General features: G+C 43.8%; 1 protein-coding gene across 1 annotated transcript; it reads right to left on the reverse strand.

Moving 5' to 3' along the window:
- Positions 1 to 11,252: 11,252 nt before the first annotated feature.
- PARK7 (Parkinsonism associated deglycase) lies at positions 11,253 to 18,738 on the reverse strand. The gene is made up of 7 exons (XM_058039215.1): positions 18,655 to 18,738; positions 16,425 to 16,558; positions 15,660 to 15,761; positions 14,932 to 14,991; positions 14,037 to 14,106; positions 12,391 to 12,477; positions 11,253 to 11,716 (listed from the first exon to the last, which is right to left on the reverse strand). Exons 2-7 carry the CDS (start codon positions 16,512 to 16,514, stop codon positions 11,556 to 11,558), a joined length of 570 nt encoding a protein of 189 aa, XP_057895198.1. The 5' UTR covers positions 16,515 to 16,558; positions 18,655 to 18,738; the 3' UTR covers positions 11,253 to 11,555.
- Positions 18,739 to 19,251: the final 513 nt, after the last annotated feature.

Genomic DNA, 19,251 nt, shown 5'->3' on the forward strand with positions numbered 1-19,251 from the left:
CTGACAATAAAACAACTAAATCCTGTAAGATTAAGTTATCTAGCCCAACATTATTAATGATTTTTTTTTTCTAGAGTCACCTATAGCACATTAGCCACCATTGTACAGAAAGGAAAGGGCAGAAATGTTCCTGTCTTCAATTCCTTACCTGCAAAAACCAGCATGGTTAAAAGGGGAAAGAAATTGTGAATACTTACCACAAAACAAGTGTATTTCACCCCACAGTATGCAGGCTATGGATGAGGTTACTGAGGATAGAAAGCATCACACAACTTTGATCCTCTGCCTGTGTGTGCAGGCAAACTCTTGCCTTGGTCTGGCAGTGGGGATGTTTCTGTCAGGGGGTTTATTTCAGAATAAACCAGGGTACCAGCCTTGGAATTGTACTGGATGTGACAAGTGTCAGATGCAGTTTTTCAGTAATGCCCAATCCCTGTCTCTTCCACCTTGGAGGGTTGCTGAGATTTATTTAGGAAGGTGCTGTGCCACAGCACTAGGAGCCCATGCAGATGATAGGCTTCAAAACATAAACAAGTTACCTAATCCTGTGCCAGGCTTTCAGCTCATATTCAGCCTACTGAAAGCTCTGCTTTCCCTCCACCCCTTGGTTTTTATAAGATGAAAAGGTAAAATCTATGCTTAAAACTGATTATATTTAAGGGGAAGGCTGTAACTCTAGGGCCCCAAAACAATGTGAACTCTCAGTTCCACCATCCCTGCTGCAGCAAACAGACACTGCCAGGCTGCAGCTCTGCCTCCCAGACTGTTAGAGCTGGCACAGGCTCAGTACTTGTCATTCCAGTAGAACTCCCTCTAAACCCAAGTAATGCCCTACAAATCTCTCCTGGCTTTTGCCTCTGGGTCCCAACTCCATTCCTGACACTCCACATTTTTACCTTAAACATATCTGGTATAAAACAGGGTGTTTGTTACAGTACCTCCTGCCCTGCATTCCAGCATGTATCTAACTTCTGTTAGCAGTAGAGGTGCCCTAAAAACAGCTCATGTAAAACCAGAAGGTTTTTCACTTGAGCTGCTTCTGTGTACAAGCTATTATCATATTTATAGTGCTGAAAAAAACATTATAAAACTTACACTTTTGAATGGTCTTACATAACCTTTTCTGAAATTCCTAAAACATTTAAGACTTAACCTAACCTCCATGTGTTTTTTCTCCTAGGAAAAAAAATACTCAGGACTAAGTGGCCAATACCAATACCCTTTGCTGAGGGTATTTATTGGCCACTTAGTCCTGAGTATTACAAAGAAAAGTCACTGTAGTGATGTTGGCTTTCCTATTGTGAGCTGTGTCAGCTGAATCACAGCACAATGTTAAGAAGTTAACATTTCAGAAGTTAAGCAAGGATCTGCTTGGCTGTGAGCAAGACATTCAAACAGGTTACAGAGCTCAAATACCTCTTGAGTGCAAGGAAAGTATCTTACAGGCAAGTCTTAAGTGTAAAACTTGACTGTTTTATCTTTAAAATTCTGCAGTAGAGATCTCACTGAGGACTTGGTCCACAATTCAGTGGTTCTTTTTGTGAAGGGGTCACTGAAAAGCAGGTGGAAGCCTTGCACTTATTCTTAGACACCAGATTCCTGTGCTTTGGGAATCAGTCTGCACGATCCAAAAACTATTTCGTTTTCCAAGTGAGTAATTAAGGCTGTAGAGCTGTGGGGGAAGCTCTGCAAGTTCTGGCCAGAAGACATTTCTCTGCTCATCCCCTGGCACATGATAAGACTTGTCAGGACACAACATGCTTTTGCAACAGCCTGATCACATGTTTGAATATTTAGAGTTTGGACTCACTTGAGCAAGGCCTGACAGCTTTCCTCTTAGAGCTAGATTTGACTGGAATAATCACACTTCAAAGCAGTTACAACTTGATAAACTGAGGTTTGGAGGGTCCAGGAGTTTGTGTTAAAGCAGGGCAATGCTGCTCACAGCCCTCTGGCTGAAGGAGCAGGTTGCCCACATTGCTCCCCTGCCCTCAGCATCTCCTCCACCCCTCAGGAGCCCTGTTGGGACCACCCAGCCAGGCAGGGAGGACTCCTTGGTGTCAGGGGGCAGCAGCTGTGCTGGGGCAAAGGGGTTGTAATAAACTCCAGAGGGCTGGGCCCAGCACAGGATTATTGGGATGTGTCTGACAGCAAAGCTGGGGAGAATGGGAGGAAGGTGCTGGGTGCCCTCTCCCCCAGGCTCAAACCCACTGATAGCCCAAGCAAAAGCACAATGAGTGACAACTGACAGCAAAAGGCATCTGTCATATTCACCCTGTTTGCAGAACACCCTTCACTTGGTGAGTCTGAGTGGCAAATCAACCCAGAGGAGTCTGGCTGTAACTAAAGGAAAGGATGTTTGCCTCACTTTTTCCTGAAAAGAAGAGGCTATGGTAGTACTAGGTGACTTGAAAAACCCATTAGCTTAACTTCACCATATTAACTTGCTGTTAAACAGATAAAGTCAGTAAATAACACAGAGCTGTAGCTGATCATCAGCTTCCTTTGCATCACAAGAGATAAACCAGAAAGTAAACCTGATTCGGAAGTATGCTGATTGACGACATCATTAAAATCTGCAGTCATTTAAATGGACTGATTGTTGTTGCTTTCATTAAGAGTTTTCCATTCACTCCCAGACTGCAGCAGGCACAATTACTGCCATCCTGAAACTGCACAAGAGCACCCAACAACATCACATGTGCTCCTGCTGCAGCCTTGGTTTTGTTTTTAAACGGTGTGAGTGAATTGTTAAGTTTGACATGAAAAAACAAAGTATCCTTCGAGTCCAGGGCAAAGACACCAATTTTGCAAGGGCAGTTACTACAGCAGAGTAGTTACTGATGGTGTTCAAACCAAGTCTTGTCAAGAATTCAGGGTTAAGATGATGGCCAGATCAGTCATGGTGGAATTCCCAGCCTTCAAACTCATGATTACAGACTGTGGCCCTTATAAACACTTTTAATATTACAAGCTGTATGTTAAATACATACTCACTGGATTATGTCAAGAAGGAAATTGGGGATGAAGGTAAACCCTCATTTTATCTGCTTGTAGGCACTCTGCAGTTAGGTAACCTATTGATTTTCTTTGGGTGTACTCAATGTTCCCAGGGTAAACTTTTGTTTGTAAAGTAGGCTAATCTTTCCATTTCCTGTCAGCTTGCCTTTCAGAAGAGTTTGTATTCATTTAAAACTGAAAACATACAGCAAATGTTCTGTTTCACACAGCTTCCTGGCACTGAAAATCTAGCACACAACGTTTAATTATACTTATTAATATTCGTTAAATAGCACTGCAGAAATTTCTGGCTGCTGAGCTTGTGATTAGCATTTGTAAACTGAAAGAGGTGTTACCCCCACCCATCCTGCATCGTAATTCAGGCCTTGCATAATCCCCACCCAAATGCCTATTTTCATCCACAGAGCTCATTATTTTGTCTGAATCATACATGGAAGCCACACCCATGATTGCTCATATACTGTTGCTATATTATTTATATATTGGTGTGCACCTTGATCCCAGTTGTGGTTAATTTTGGAAAAGGTGTTAGGTATTCCAGATTTTAAGTGGCATGCCACTGAAACATGGGAACCATGACTGCTATTCATTTCCTTACAAAGTGATTCAGAGGAAGAGCTGCTTCTTTCTGAAGATTAAAACTGTCATCCACACATTATTAACATGTGAAAGCCACAAAGTTAGAGAAGTGCAAATACACTGCCATGAAACACCAGAAGGAAAACCATGCCAGATCATCCCACCATACCCACCCTGAATCTGCTTAAGGATGCTAATTACTAATCATATTTAGCTGTTATAACATACTAAGAGGCCCCTCCATGCACCAGGTCTCAGGATCAAGCATGGGGTCATCAGGCCTGACACAGAATAGCTTCCCCTGCCCAGACGACCAAGAGACATGATCCTGTTACCTATAATATTTATTTTACCTTGTTAATGTGTTTATTCTTTTCACAGCCACTTCAAGGACAGGGTCAGAACTACTGAGTGCCCCATGGAAGGCAACTGGAACACACAACCAACCCTATAAACTTTGCAGTGGTGGGGTGTCCAGGCTCTCCAGGAATTTACCAGCTTCAAGAAGTTCACACAAAGGACCACAGCAGCTCCTGCCATGTGGAGTTGAGCTGCTCCATGGCAGGGTGCAAGGGAGGCAGCAGAGAACAGCAAGTGGGACTCAGGTTATTCTGGCAGGATAACCTTGCAATCCCTGCATTGTCACCTACATTTGTTAAGCAAAGTCCAGGGGAAAGAATCACATTAGGCTGCACTTGGTGATTTCATTGGCCCCACATCATGTTGATAAATTATTCCATGTTGATAAGTTATTTAAGAAAAGTTTTCCTGCACCTCAGTTGCACACCCCAGCACTCAGAGCTTTAGCAGCTGGAATTGGGACTGGGCTGCTGTGATGCAGAATCTGCACAGCACCAGGCACGTGGCAGTGCAGAGGTCTCCAATGACACAGGGCAGAGGTGAGATCACACACCCTGACACATTCTGTTGCTCATGGGATTCAATTGCCAGTGGGAGGGAGGGCTGCCTTTTCAGAGTAACTTCTCATCATGGTGAAAAAACCCAATGAATGAAAGTAACTGCTTCATTAAAAGCCACCAGGACAGACAGCCCCAGCTGAGACACCTTAAAAATGGATGCCAGCAAGGTGAGTGTCAGTAAGCTGCTGCCTGAGGCTGAGGGAGAGCTCATGAGGCTCTGATGAAGAAGGGCTTGCCTGAAGGAAGGATGAACTGCTTAGCTCCTGAATTCAAGTTAAATTGGTTTAGTGCTATTTAGTTAAAGGCTGACAGGCCTAACATACATACTGTTAAGGGTGAGGTGACCATGTGAGGACATTTTCTTCTACAGTCAATCATAGCATGGCCAGTGCTGGATGCAGTACACAGCTGGGAAAAGCCAAGGACTCCATCACTCCACAGGGAATATTTTCAGGGGAGGAGCAGCCTCTCCACTAAGACAGCAGGCACAGCCAGCAGCCCAAGCTGAGCTGGAGGTGATGCAGCACAGAGAGCTCCAGACTGCTCAGCCTCTCTGCTGCTGCCACCTCCCAGGCCATTGCAGGGAGCTCTGGACATGCTGCCTCTCGCAGGCCACACTTCTGCTGTCATCTGAGCTTAATTGGACCAGCCTGATCAAAAGCAGTCTCCACGATAAGGCAGGATGCTATTGCATGCCCTGGAGCAGCAGGGTGAGTAAGGCAGCTGTTTTACAAGCAGTTCAGTTCACAATTTAACACCTGAGCTTTATGTTGGGCCAGTCAGTCACCTGCAGGGAGCAGCCAGTGCAACAGAGCTGCAGAACTCTGATTTTCTCCAGCAGCACAACAGGAGGCAGGCAGGCTGGCTGCAGCCCTGGAGGATTTAATGAGACAATATTTCCCCAAGAGGCTCTGTGCAAAGTGACCAAAACCCAAAGCTAGAGAGGCCAAAGGCTCCAACTCCTCTTCATCACCTATGGAAATGCCTGTGGACAGCAAGAGCAGGGCAGGGGAGGAGAGGCTTCATCTTTCTCCTCATTATGGGTGATTTGGACAGAACCATCACTGGGCACCAGCCAGAGAATGTCACCCTAAGTGCCCTTCCTTTATTTTTGAAATGATTATTAAAGCTGTTCATGCTCTGTAGTTTTCCAAAGAGGAGGGAAGAAAAAAAATTTGCTGCAGGGGATTTATTTGAAAATTGCCAGCAAAGCCTGTGTCTCTGTAAGCCCATCCAGGAGCTTAGAGTCTCATTATTTCTAATTTCCAAGTACAAGCATTCATTTACTGTCTACATGATTGAAAGGAAGGTAAAGTACTCCTTTGCAAAGCACCATGGAAGAACAACTGAGTAGTGCATCACATGTAGTCATGAGAAAAGTCAGCACAGATAAATAAATGCATCATCTGTTGCTAGTTCACTCTGAGACTGCAATTTCCCACCCAAGAGCAGATTTCTTGTGAAAAATGCAAATGAGAGTGATCAGACTCATCACCACCCAAGGCAGCAGCTCACTTCCTCCCCATGTGCCAGTCACTGCCATGCCTGGCTGGTGACTTCAGTGTGACAGTGCTTTTTCCATGGCATATACAAAATAACACAGGAGAAGGTCTGGGTCTGAGAGCAGAGCTGCAGGCATGTGGGAGTAGCAGTGTGTTTCTTAGGAGAACTCATTAAAACCTGAAAATATTTCAATGCACAGAAGTAGGCTGCTCCCAGTAGAGTCCCAAAGTCTTGACTCTACTCCTTAGAGTAGAATGTGTGCAACTTTACAAAGCAGTTCTGAAATTACACAGAGACCATTCTGACAGCATAATTCATTGGAACAGCACAGAGAAACCAAACACCCAGCTTAGAGAAGAGCTGTAACTGTAAGAACCTCAATAAAACAGAAAAAGCCTCTTTGTAGTATAGAAATTCTGAAAATCCTAAATTCTAGCAGCAAAAGCCCTCAACAGAGTCTTTAAGAACCAAAGTGATTCCAAGTAAACTGCAGTGCAGGAATGATCCTTGTTGCCAGGTTCAGAGCCAGCAGATGATACTGGATTGCCCAGCACCAAACCCCATATTTTCCAAGAGTAAACACAGTGGGACTGGCAGTCAGGGAGCAACAGAGCAGAACTGCAGCCAAGTTCTGTCTGTGGCTCAGAGGTGCTGTAAAATAATTACACCATCAATATCCAGAAATCAGAAGAATTTGCACAGAAATGTCCCCAGTCCTGCTGGGAAACTTCCATCAGCTAAGGAAGACTTTGGTGTTATAAATGTTACACAAGTCTCACTAGACCCAACTCTGCTCTTTAGAATATGAGTGCTTGCATGAGATCCTCAAGACTTTTCTTCTTCCTCTCTCTACCATTAGTGGAATGGCCTTGAATTAAATTGTAAAGGTACAGAAGTATCTACATGACTTGGAGGGCCATAAACCCTGTGTAAGGAGGAATTATTCAAGGTTGTACAAAGGCTATAATTAAAAGCTGTTGAATGAAGTAAAGCAAATGAACAAGCCCAAGTATAAAAGCTTCCTCTCAATCTGTGATGCCTTCTAGCACACAGAACAACCTTGTAAAGAGCAGAAAGGCTCCTAGAGCTGCTCCAGAGACTGAGTGTGACACAGAGCACTGCAACCCTGACTGCTGCACCACCCAGAGCAGCCTCAGTACCCCTCAGCAACATGGCAGAGTTGTGTAACGAAAACACTACCAAGATTCTGGTTTTCCCAAGTCTGGACTCAGTTTTGGAGCCTATCATGTGTGCCAGCACTGCTCCCCAAAGCATGGCCACAAAAATACAAGCCAGAAATGCTGCCTAGTCCTGTTGCCATCTTATTGCAAAAGTTCCATACCTTCTGGGTGATCTCCCATGGGCAGCTCCTCACAGCACTGACTCCTCCTTCTTCATTCTTCTTCACAGCCAACAAACTGCAAACTCCAACTCCCTTCTCAACCACTGTTTTTTAGCACTCTTCTTCTTATTGGAAACAGCTGTGGCCTATTAAGGGCAGGCCTGTTCCTAATCTTTGGTGATTAGTGCAGCTGCAACTCCTCAGGTGTGAGACCTTCTGCACTATCTTTATTTTCTTACATTCTATCCCTTCAGAGTCCCTTAACTAATAATGAAGTGTGGGTGCCTTCAGGAGACCTGGGCTCATTCCCTCCCCTCTGGGCTGTGTGCTTGGGCCTGCTGTGCACACAGAGCTCTGCCAGGTGCCCACAGATGCTCCTGAACACAAGGGTGAGGTGCCCTGTGCTGCCTTGCCCAAGGACACGTGCTGAGTGAAGGAGCTGGGTCTGAGGTAGTTCCAGTGCAGGGATTCCCACAGCTGCTCCTCACCCCTGCCCTTCCCTGGATGCTGCTCAAGAGGGGGCAGGAAAAGATAAATTGTGTAAGCAAGGACAGCCTGTGCCTTTTTGCTGTTCTTCCCAGAAAGCTTTTGATTTTGTGCCAAGGGATGATGCTGCAGGAACTGTAGAACATCCATTGAAGCTCAGAGCTGGGAGTGCTGTCAGAGCTGTCAGCTGACAAGCCAGGGCAGCAGGGAGGCACATCTGCTCTCCTTTAACATATTTTCCTTTCTTTCCATACCACATGCAAGACCACATTCTAAACATGCTGAAAGATTATCTACAATTTTGGGCAACAGTTAATTCAAATTAATTCACCCAGTGTTTTGTTGCCTATTTTTCAAGCTTCAAATGTTGCTCCCCATGCCCTACTAAAATGCAGTTTTCACATAACAGCAACACATCCTTTCTTCTGAAGGTAGAGTATGAAAACATGAACAACAGCATGGATACAGTGCTAGGCATTATTTCTGTAGTTGACATCTTCCTACTTTTCTGTCACATATTTATCTTTCCAACCAAGTCATGGGTCATGCAGGCTGCTGGAAGACAGTACTTTTTATCATTTTGGGATCACTGCTTATGTTTGCATCATGATGCATCTTTTTGTTGAAAAAACCCCAAAAAATCAGATTAAGTAACCATTTTTTGCTCTGACAGTCACTGTGGGCTTCATACCAAATGGTAAGCATACACATAAATGGCTAGCAAGCTGCCCAAGGCTTGTAATTACTGGATGAAGCTTATTCCCTTGTGTGCTTTTACAGCTTTAAGTACTAGTGAGCAGGCTGGTTTGGATCCATTATGGTTCTGCTTGTCTCCACCCATTCTAAAAGTAAAACCTTTGTCTCTCTGGAAAAGTATCCCTCCTTGCTGAGAGGGACACATTCCTGAGATAGGATTTGCTCAGTGCTGTGCACCTCACCTTCCCCTTTTGGAAATAAACATGCTAAGAACTGCTACAAAACCAGACTCTTCACTCTCCACATTTCTGCCTCTTCTTCAGTTAGAGGCTTGTCAGTCTGAATGAAAATATTTCCCATCACTGCCAGTATTCACTGATGGCTCCAACATCTATGCCCCCTTGTGTGCATTCTTGCTCCTAAGCCATTTAATACTTCTCAATTCCCTAAGAGAACTCATTCTCAATGAAGCATTCAAGCCCACAGAACAAGCAGAATCAGGAGAAAAAAATCCCCACATTATTCTTGAGAGATGATCTGAGGCATAGAGCAGATGCCAACTGGCAGCTTGCTCATCAGGAAAACCAACCCCCAAACCCTCCAGCTGCCAGGGAACAAAATACTGAATGTTAGAGAAGAGTGGATGCATTCCCTTCAATTTAAGCTGGGCTCAGTGGCAGCAGATACCAAATTACCACAGGCTCTAAAACCAAAGCTTGCCAATAATAAAAAGGCAAAAAGTTTCAAGTGTACACAGAACAATGAGCAGGAAAGTACCTCAGCTCATCTTTCAGCAGCAGGTAAAAGAGGATTTTATGAAAAGAGACACTGAAATGTCAGAAAAAAAGCATTTTGCTAACTGGAAGTAACTTTTTTCCCTTGAATCAGCAAATCCCTTCGTAACACTTACCCTAAGAGGAAAATGAGCCTAATCTTAGTTCATACACTTACTTACCCTAACTGATAATGACACAGAAAGAGAACCCAAGTAATTCATGTTTGCTGGACATCTGCAATGTAAAAGGTTGAGAACAGGGTCAGCTGTATGAAGGTAACTGTGATGCAAGCAGCACTACAATATTTTATTTACCAAGTCTTTTGCTGAACACAGTGGAAGAATCTGCAAGTTAAGCAGATACATCCATGGGCTCTAGGCTCATTTTTCTGAGTGTTTTTCCTATTACCATTTTAATGGGAGTGGGAAAGCCCAAATATACACACTGAAAACCTCATTTCTCTAAGTTGAACTCCCTCAGCCTTGGAGAAAAAAAATTATAATCAAATTTATGGCCACTTTGCTAATGCTTTGTATTCAAATATTTCTGCAAGCCTAAAAACAATACAAGCATGGAAATATTTTCCTTCTAATGTTACAAAGCAGTGCTGCCACCCAGGAATGCAGAGCTTTTCCTGTATTCTGAATTATGCCCATTTACAAGGCAAGTAATTATTCCAGATTCTAGGACAAAGACTCTTTCCATCATTTGGTTTACATTTGCATGGCAATACCAGTTAGATGTGCAGATTTACCACACAAACTTGTAAAATCTTACATAGATTACAACTTTTGCATATCTTGAGCATATTTCAAAGCTAGAGAAACATATGAAATATTTCCTAAACAAATTAAGAGACAGAGCATAGAGTTGAAGCAGTTCTTCCAGTAGTTATTAACAACACAGACATTTCTTAATTCTAAATTTGCAAAAGTATCCATGTATTTCATTACCAAAATGCAATAATTGAGAATGAACTTGTTTCCCATTAAAATAAGCAATCAGAGAGGCTCCTGTGCAGTAATTTTCTAAAGTTCAGACTAGGCACTTCAGATGAAAGCAGAACCAGATCTCCAGATGCTGAGGTAACTTCAGAGTCCAGTGAGGTGCCATCCTTAGGCATGACTGCTGACAGAGCCAGGTAACACCAGAATGATTTGGGGAATGGAAGGTAGCAAAGATGGAAATTGATGCCAAGTTCTTAATTCTCATGGGAATAGAGCTCCAGTACTTCCTCCAGAGACCTGTCCTGCAACTCCTCCAAACTGACAAAGGCTCTCTTAAGCCAGGCTTGTAGCAGAAACAAGCATTGCTACTGGTGGCATTCTACCAAATCCAAACTTCATGCTTTAAACTGATTATTAGCTGCCCAAATAGCTCAATGGATCTGCAATCATTTAATGCAGAAAACAAATTTCAAGGTATCATGTTCAACCTGCAGGAACTCTGGGGTGCTTGACAAGGTATGTAAATTCACACTTTTAATTTAGTTCCAACACTGTTGGAAAATTAATACTAGTTATTTGCCTTATTTGTACACAAGAAATTCAACATTTTTTAACTAATTCTAGGTTACAACTTAATAATCTATGTCATGAAATCAGAGAATATCCTGAGTTGGAAGAGACTCATGAAGGTCATCAAAACCAATTCCTGACTCCACACAGGGCAGCCTAGAAGTTAAACCACAGAGCCAAGAGAAGTGTTGTGAGAAGTGCTGTCCAAACACTTCATGCATGCTAGAAGAACTGGGATCATGACACCTCCCTAGGGAGCTTGTTCCAGGGCTTGGCCACCTTCTCATTCCTGCTCAGACTTCAGAAGAACTGTGTGAGAATCTAAACAGATGTTGTTTGAAGTAGTACATGGTGGTAAAAAGGTTTCATGGGTCTGGGTTGGGAGACAACACAGAAAGGAACAACACACCAGTAGGGATGCTCTATTTTTATTTACTCAGCAAACATTTTTCCATGTGATTTTTAAATGCCATCCAAGAACTAACTAGGATTATTAGATGCTGGCTGCTTTTTTGTGATAGAGCTTTTTGCTAACAGGATGTTTTTCCAGAAATGAAGACCTTTGGTTTGTTAAGGTGTCCCAGTTCAGGTAAGTACAATTACTAATTTCACCCACAATTAAAGTGTATTTACAACAGTGCACATTACAGTTATTCTACAAAGGGATAAAACTCTCTGTCTAAATTTCTCCTAGTGCCTCTCCCACACCAGGATTTCAATCTTTCAGTATTAGAGGTGCCTTCACCTGTTCAGCCACTTCCTTGCCCAGCAGAGTTTCCACGATGGCCAAGCCAAACTCAAAGCTGGTGCCAGGCCCACGGCTGGTGAGGATGTTCCCGTCCTTCTCCACGCGGCTCTCCGAGTACAAGTAGTGTGCTTGGGGACACAACAGCAACAGGGTCAGGCTCCAGTGTCCCCCACAGTGCCACAAGGACCCCAGCACTGCCTCTGAGCACCTCGTCCCTGCCTGCTGTCCTCAGGGCCCCCAGGTTGTGGGAATGCCCCTCTGATTCTACAAGCTCCTCAAAAAGCTCTCACTGAGCCTGTCATGAGGTTACTTCTGGAAGTCTGCTTTTGTGAAGCTGTTCACAAATTTCTTGTATTCCAAGTGCATGCAGAAGATATTGGGGGAACCATCTGCTCCCCTCCAGCCTCATTAATGCTCACAGAATGACCCTCAGTGTTTCACCATCCCTTCTCTTAGGGTGGAGAAAGAAGTGTGGAGCCATCAGCTGCCACAGAACCAAAGCATCACTCACAGGAGAGCAGGAAAAATACTCCCAGAGTTTGCTGCTGGGACCACTGAGGCAAAGAACCAAAGGGGCAAGAGACAGCTCAGCCTCAAGAGGACAAGGCAATAAATGCTCCTAACGTGACAGCAGCAGCAGGATGCCCCCAAGGATCAGAGTGTTAATGCAGCCCTCTATTTTCTGGTGGTATAGATTCAATTCAGAGAGAAAAGCAAGAAAATAAGGGCTCTTCTCCTTTTGTTAAATCATGGGTTCAGGTAAAGAAAAAAATATCTGAGAAGTGTTTGGACAGAAACATACCCCCATTCATCATTTTGTCTTTGGCCAGAGGATGTGTTGTGACTTTGCTTCCATACCCAATGCCATGGGCCAGAAGGGCAGTAGGACCTGTAAGAACACAGAGTTGCACCAGTGAGGAATTGCCTTCTGCTGCAGTGACAGAAGAGACATTTGGGCATTGGGACCCCCAGGGGGCAAAGCTCACTGGGCACAGACTACTTTTTATAAACACTGATGCCAGCCCAACCTCTGAAGCAAAAAGCTCTCACATTACAGTTCACACTGATGTCCCACCCATGACTGTGCTGCCTTTGAAGGAGTGAAGAACTTCCAGACATTTTATTTAAAACTGCTTGATATTAAGAAACAGAAGGTCTGCATTTCAATCTGAACATTAATTACCTACAATTACTTTACAACCTTGTTAAACCTTGAATTAAGACTTAACAGATAGGATTTCATTTGAGCAAGTCTCTACATGCTGCAGTGGTGTGCCAAGCAGTATTTTGGACAGATCATGGACTAACTATTCCATTTTTGGTTCCAAGAGTTTCTCTTTTCTTTTCATACTTCCTCCTTACCCTGAATTGAGTGAAGAATTTGTGTCAAGAAGTGCTAAGTCATCAGTCAGGAAATCCTTATGGGAACTCCAAAAGAAACTGAAGGCAGGATTTGTATGACATGAGTTTCATTTCTGTTAATTTAATTCTAGATTTAGTACAGGAAATAACCTCTTTTGTGTTCAGCTGGAATGAGCTCTAAGAATCATCCTGCTTACAAGCAAAGGCCTCTACTGGGCAGATGTGAATTTGGATTGTTCTGCAAGAGACACAGATAAAGCAGCACAAGAGCATCACTGCCAAGCTGAGGAATGTTCACAGCCCTGAGTGCCCAGCACCTAAATGAGGAAGAAAAGCAGAAAACCCCTCCAGCAATATACCTAAATACAAAAGTGAAAAATCCCCTCCTGGAACACATTCTGACTGCCTTTCATGCATTCATCATCTCTCCCCTCACTCTCAGCTTCAGCTCCCTAGATCAGCCTTCAGTTGCAGTATTGGCAATTTCAGTATTGGCTATTTTTCTTGCTCTTTAAAACACAAATCTTACAAAGTTCATGATCTGGATATCAATCTGTGCAGAACATCTAAGCAGACAACCCTCTCCTCAAATCAAGTCCATTTTTTGCTGCAGCTCAGGAAGGGTGAGACTGTAATTCTATATTTCTGGCCTTCTTTCTGAAGCTAAAGGGCAGGAGTGGTTATGTGAGATAAATTTATAGCAATGACATTCTGCCAGTGCTGTACACTTGCAGAAAGATCACCAGAATAAACACACACTTTAAAAAAATCCTAGCACACTACATTTCACTTTTTATTTTAAAGACAGTAACACAGCTGATTGTAAGGAACTAGGTAACAACCTGAACTTGCAGGATAAATGTTCACAATTATTTTAGAGATCCCTCTGTATTAAATTTACAAAAAAAAATCAGATGCTGAAAGATATATATATATATATATATATATATATATATATATATATATTCAGGCACAAATTTCTGGTACTAAATTACAGAAACACAGATTTCTAAGACAGGAAACTCTTCATGCTCCTTCAAAAAAATATCCAGATGCTTTAGAAAGCAAGACACTTTGTTAACCCACCTGCACATATTGCAGCAATCAGGGCTTTTCTGCTTTCCTGGTCCTTCAAAATGTCTTTCACAGCAGCAGACTGTATGGAGAAACATCACAAGTCATTGTTTGGAGTTGTTATTTGAAACAGTTTTCACTGAAATTTCATGAACATGTTTTATACAGAAAACCAACTGGAATTTTTCCTCCCTGTCCCAGGACAGAGGGCAATGAGAACATAAAAAGGAGAAAAACAGAAACCAAAACATGCTTGCCCCAGAACTAAAGAGGAAGGAAATCAGAAGGAACTGCAATGAAGTACTTGACCCACATGAAAGCTGATTAACCCCTGACCATAAAAGTTCTTTGAAAATAGAGGACCAGCAGAAAATATAATTTATAAGATACCTCCAGACAGTCTCTATCATTCTTAAGAAGATTTATATGGGATATTTGTCTCATACTCCATGGCTTACAAACTCTGTGACACCACCTAAACCCTATTTGATAGATCAATTTGTCTGCCTGCCTTCCACAAGGAATTCATACTATCCCAGAGACAGAATTCTGCAAGGGAGCACAATTTGGGTTTGGACAGTTTTGTGTCTCAGCAATAAATCTTCATTCGCAACTGTTTCATCTTCACATGAATATGAACAGAGATGTTCCCATAAAGCACAACATTTTTATTGATATATCCTCTCCATTTTTATTCTGTTTCACTAGGTACTCATGGCCAAGAATTTACCCAGCTGTCCCACCTAAATAATCACAAGAAGGCTTAAGACCATTAACAATTAGTTTACTGATTCATTCAGAGGAGGATTTCTAGATGCTGAAGTGAATATGCAGGATCACCAAACAATGCTGACCACCCCACTACTCGTGAGAATGCCCATGAATTTATAAAATGCCACAACTTTACCTCAGACAAGTTTTGAGCCCCAAGGTTCCCTCCAGGCAGGACCACAACATCATAAGGCCCCTAAACAAAGATAAAACTGTTCTGTTGAATAGAGGCTGACACACACATATTCCACTCTTTACATACACTACTCTGTTTGAAGACCACTGCAGCTGATTCAAGTGGAAATCAATCTTTTCTTCCACTGAACAACACTTTATGATAAGAAAACCAGTTCCAATTATGACAAAAATACTATTTCCTGTTCCAGGAAAAGCCTATTATCAATTAAGTCTCTCACAGAACTGACTTTTAAGTCTAGTGCACTTAAAAGCTTCAGCAAGTGACAGCTCTTGTGTTGTAAAGAAAATGGTTTTATCCAACCTTACTGTACAGGTCTAACTATAACATTATTTAGCTTCCCATCAGAACTTCTGAGTTGGCCCAAATCACAGTATTTTGTTGAGCCAACTAACAGGAAAAATGAAGCTCTGTGACTGGTCTTTGCAAAATCAAATACTTAGGCAGAATTAAGAAATCTGTCTGATTGTACAGCTCTGTAATTCACTGCTACACAGAGTTAACACAACATGCAACATATGCCCAAAGGTAATGCATAAGCTTTCTAAATTCACCTCAGACTTTTGGTGAATTTTGGGAAATTTGGTGAACTTCTCAGAAGTTACCTCAGAAACTGTGAGAGAGACTATGCTGGCCATTATTTATATCAGAGAAGGGTGCTCACCAACCTCTTTTCTGGCATCTTCAAGACTGGCATCAGGACAAATGAAGACATCTCGACTGCACTGCACCGGTTCTTTTCCTGTCAGGCCTGCAATAGTCACCTTGATCTAACAGGAGAACAAATATATTATTATAAAACAAAAATTCAGGGCATTTTTCTTATATGTTAGTTCTTAAGTAGTGCAAGCAAAGCTGTACTGAGAGCTTGTTCCTCTTCTGACAGCCAAAATGGGGAGTGCAGTGATGGAATGACAAAGTGGTGGGAGAAGGTAATTTTTATTTCAGTCATTTCTATATAAGTGAAGTTGTGTGTTTATTTAAAGTATTATTTTCATTCCTAATGAGATAACAGTGTGCTACTACAACTACAAGAGTAACAAACAACTTAAGGAATCCCAACAGCTAGAACTGTAGTAAATAGCTTTTCTTGAGCTACTTTTGAAATTAAGCAGTGTCATGAGCTGTAATGTACTGAGGTTTTCAGACCCCTACAAAAGAGGCACTTCCAGTTACTACACATGGAGGTAGCTGTGTTTTCTGACAGAGTAGGATTTACTTGAAATACCTGCTCTAGTTCACATCAGATTTTGGTATTTTTGGTATTTTTAAAGGTTACCAACAAATGTCAGCATGACACAAGTATTTGCTAAGCAGTAAGATGGTGAGGGTAAATTTTTACTTCACAGACCACACACTGAATTCCAGGAAATGAACCTCAGCTTGAAGCAATGATTTCCCCTTGACCAGATTATTCACTGCCTCATACTCACCCCAGCCCTTCTCATAACATCAGTGGGGATTACAGTTTCCATCTCCTCTGCCCCCTTAGCCAGGATCACCAATGCTCTCTTGGAGGCCATGTCTTGAGGGGCTGCTGTGAGGGAGGTGGTTGTGAAGGAAGGGGCTGAGGGGGATAAAAAGATAATGTGGTTAGAAGGCAAATCCCCTCATGCTGAAACTGAACAGTAATTTGTACTTTTGCATGTTCTTTCATTTAAACCACCTCAAAATTCAATCAGTACTCATCAAATTCATTTAAATCAATATTCACTTAAATTAATATTCATAATATTCATTTAAATCAATATTCATAACCACCCTGTTTAACTAAGGAGTTTTTCAGAAAGAATGCATTATGATATTAAAATATTAAGGCACTTGGGTAAGTGGGAGGCACAGCACATCAGCACCAGGAGAGGAAGCAGCCTGGCCTAATCAAAACCTTAATTATGACCTGTGTCTAACACAGAGGGGTTCAGAGTGGGTGGCAGAGCTGTTTTCAATTTGCACACCCTCACTCTTTCCGAGATTATTGACTCCCACCCAGGCCAGCACTGACAAGAAGGGCTTGCACAGGCTTTGACCTCATGTCTGGTTTTTAGTTTCCACCCAGCATGCTGCATGAGGAGTTTCCTGTGACTTAACAGTGAGCCCCTGCAAAATCTCACCAACAGATTTTCTGGGTTATTTTGCAACTTTGTGGGGGATGAAACACATGTGCACACGTGTGATGGGGGAGCAGACCACAGGACCTAGCAAATGGAACAAACCAGGCTTAAGACTTTTTTTTTTTTTGACTTTTAAATTCAAGTTGAGGTGAATGGCCAAGTTTCCATTTGAAGGTTAAGCTAAAATAACTTTGCATCATATAAAATACCTACTAACTCACACAGGTCTGAGAGAAGGCTGTGAAAGCCTCTGTGATGTGAGGAGACATTTCATGGGTTACTACACTGTAAGACAGAGATTTCTGTCCTATGCAGGGACCTTCCATCTAGAACTGCACATAGTACCTAGGAGCTCTTCATAAAATATGATACACTTTTAGGTGCCTACATAAAATCATCCTCACCCTGCTTCAACTTCATCTGTTTTCATGTTTTCTCCCTACTGGTAGCCTCCTTTAGAATGTTATTTCTAGGATGCAGTAATATACAGCAAACCATCCCACAGCATGCTGAACCAGCCCAAACAGAATAATTCACTGTGTCATATCCTACTTTTAGGGCAGCTTTATGTACTGTCACTGCAAAACCCACTGATCAAGTACACCCAAAACTGAGGTATTAGCAATAACTTCAGGACAACCCAGAGCTTCTTAATTGCTTGAAGGAACACATTGATTCTGCAAAACTTTCATATGAATTAGACTAGCAAAAAACTACCTGAATAGCCACCATGCAGAAATGCTGCACTTCCTTTTTATTGAAGAAAAATAGTCTAGATCCCAGTTTGCATCCCGTTTGTCCATTCATTAATTCTAATGAAACACCGTTTGTCTTTCACTAATTCTTTAGATAAAAACAGGCACCTGATCCTGCAACCTTTGCTATTTCTCCTCGTTTTGCAAAATGCAGTTTCTCCATAGTGCCTTTAGATATTTATTGTACAATTCTTGAGCATTAGTACTGTTCTTCACGTGGGTGCATATGTAAATAGCTGTCCCACTACTACGGAAAGACAGTTTTTGAGAAGGTAGGACTAAGTTACACAGACCTAACAACTTCATTTAACAATCTACCTACACATAGTAAATGTCTCCCATTTGCTCCTCAGTGCAGCTGAGGCCGCAGCCAAACGCAGAGCCCTGTGTGGGTACACGAGCCCTTCTGGAGATGGTGAATCACAAACTCCAACAAGGGTGGCTTTAAAAGCAATCATACCCTGCAGTGGCCCGAGCACAGCCCGCTATCCACAAGCAGGGCAGGGTGAAGGCGCAGCGGGGTGGAAAGGCCGCGCGTTCCCCTCAGTTCGTGAGGGACACGGCGCCATTCCCTGCGGCAGGGACGGCACGGGCCGGGCCCGGGCATGGACCGAGGCCTCCTCACGGGCACGGCGGGCTTTGGGCCCTGCAACGCGGCCGCCTGGGCACCGCAACCCCGCCCGGCCCGGCTACCGAACCCTCCACCCACACCGACACCGCCCACACCAACACCCCCGCCCGGCAGGACTCTCCGGGCCGGGCCCGCGGCAGCCGCAGCGGCGGCGGCCACAACTCACCTCAGCGGGGCCGCGGGCGGCTCTGGGGCGCTCCGCCCCGGCCCCGGCACCGCCCGCGCTCCGCCCCGGCCTCGCCCCGCCGCTCCCCCGCGCTGCCGGCACGCTCTGCTTTTCTCACGGCCTCTCGGAACGCGGAGAGCGCTCTGGTGCCTGTACTGTGACAAGGGTCACCTCCTACGGCGGCGCGACCGCAAACCGAGCTGCCGCTGCCGCCCCTCACGCAGCCCCTCACGGACCGAGCCTTGCTCTTCTCCGCCCTCTGACCGAAGCGTCTGCCCGACACTTGTTTCCCAGGGAATGCCTGTGGCTCAGGGATGATGCTGCCCCTGGTTTTAAGGAGTTTCGGTGTTTTGAAGGACAGACAGAACTGTTAGCGAGCATCTTTAGGACTGCAAAGCCCTGCTGTATAAAAGCCTGCTCGCAGGTGCTGGCAGGCCCGGTCTGGCTCCGGGCTCACGAGAGCTCCGGCAGAGCAGCTCAAGTCCAGGGGAGGAGAGCCGGTGATAGGGAAGGACCGCTGAGGGCTCTGCCGGGATCGGTGCGGGGTTCAGCTCCCGCTACGGGGCGCTTTGTGCGCTGCCCACAGCGGACTCCGCT

Source organism: Melospiza georgiana, chromosome 22 (genome assembly GCF_028018845.1).
Source record: "Melospiza georgiana isolate bMelGeo1 chromosome 22, bMelGeo1.pri, whole genome shotgun sequence".
Lineage (NCBI taxonomy): Eukaryota > Metazoa > Chordata > Aves > Passeriformes > Passerellidae > Melospiza > Melospiza georgiana.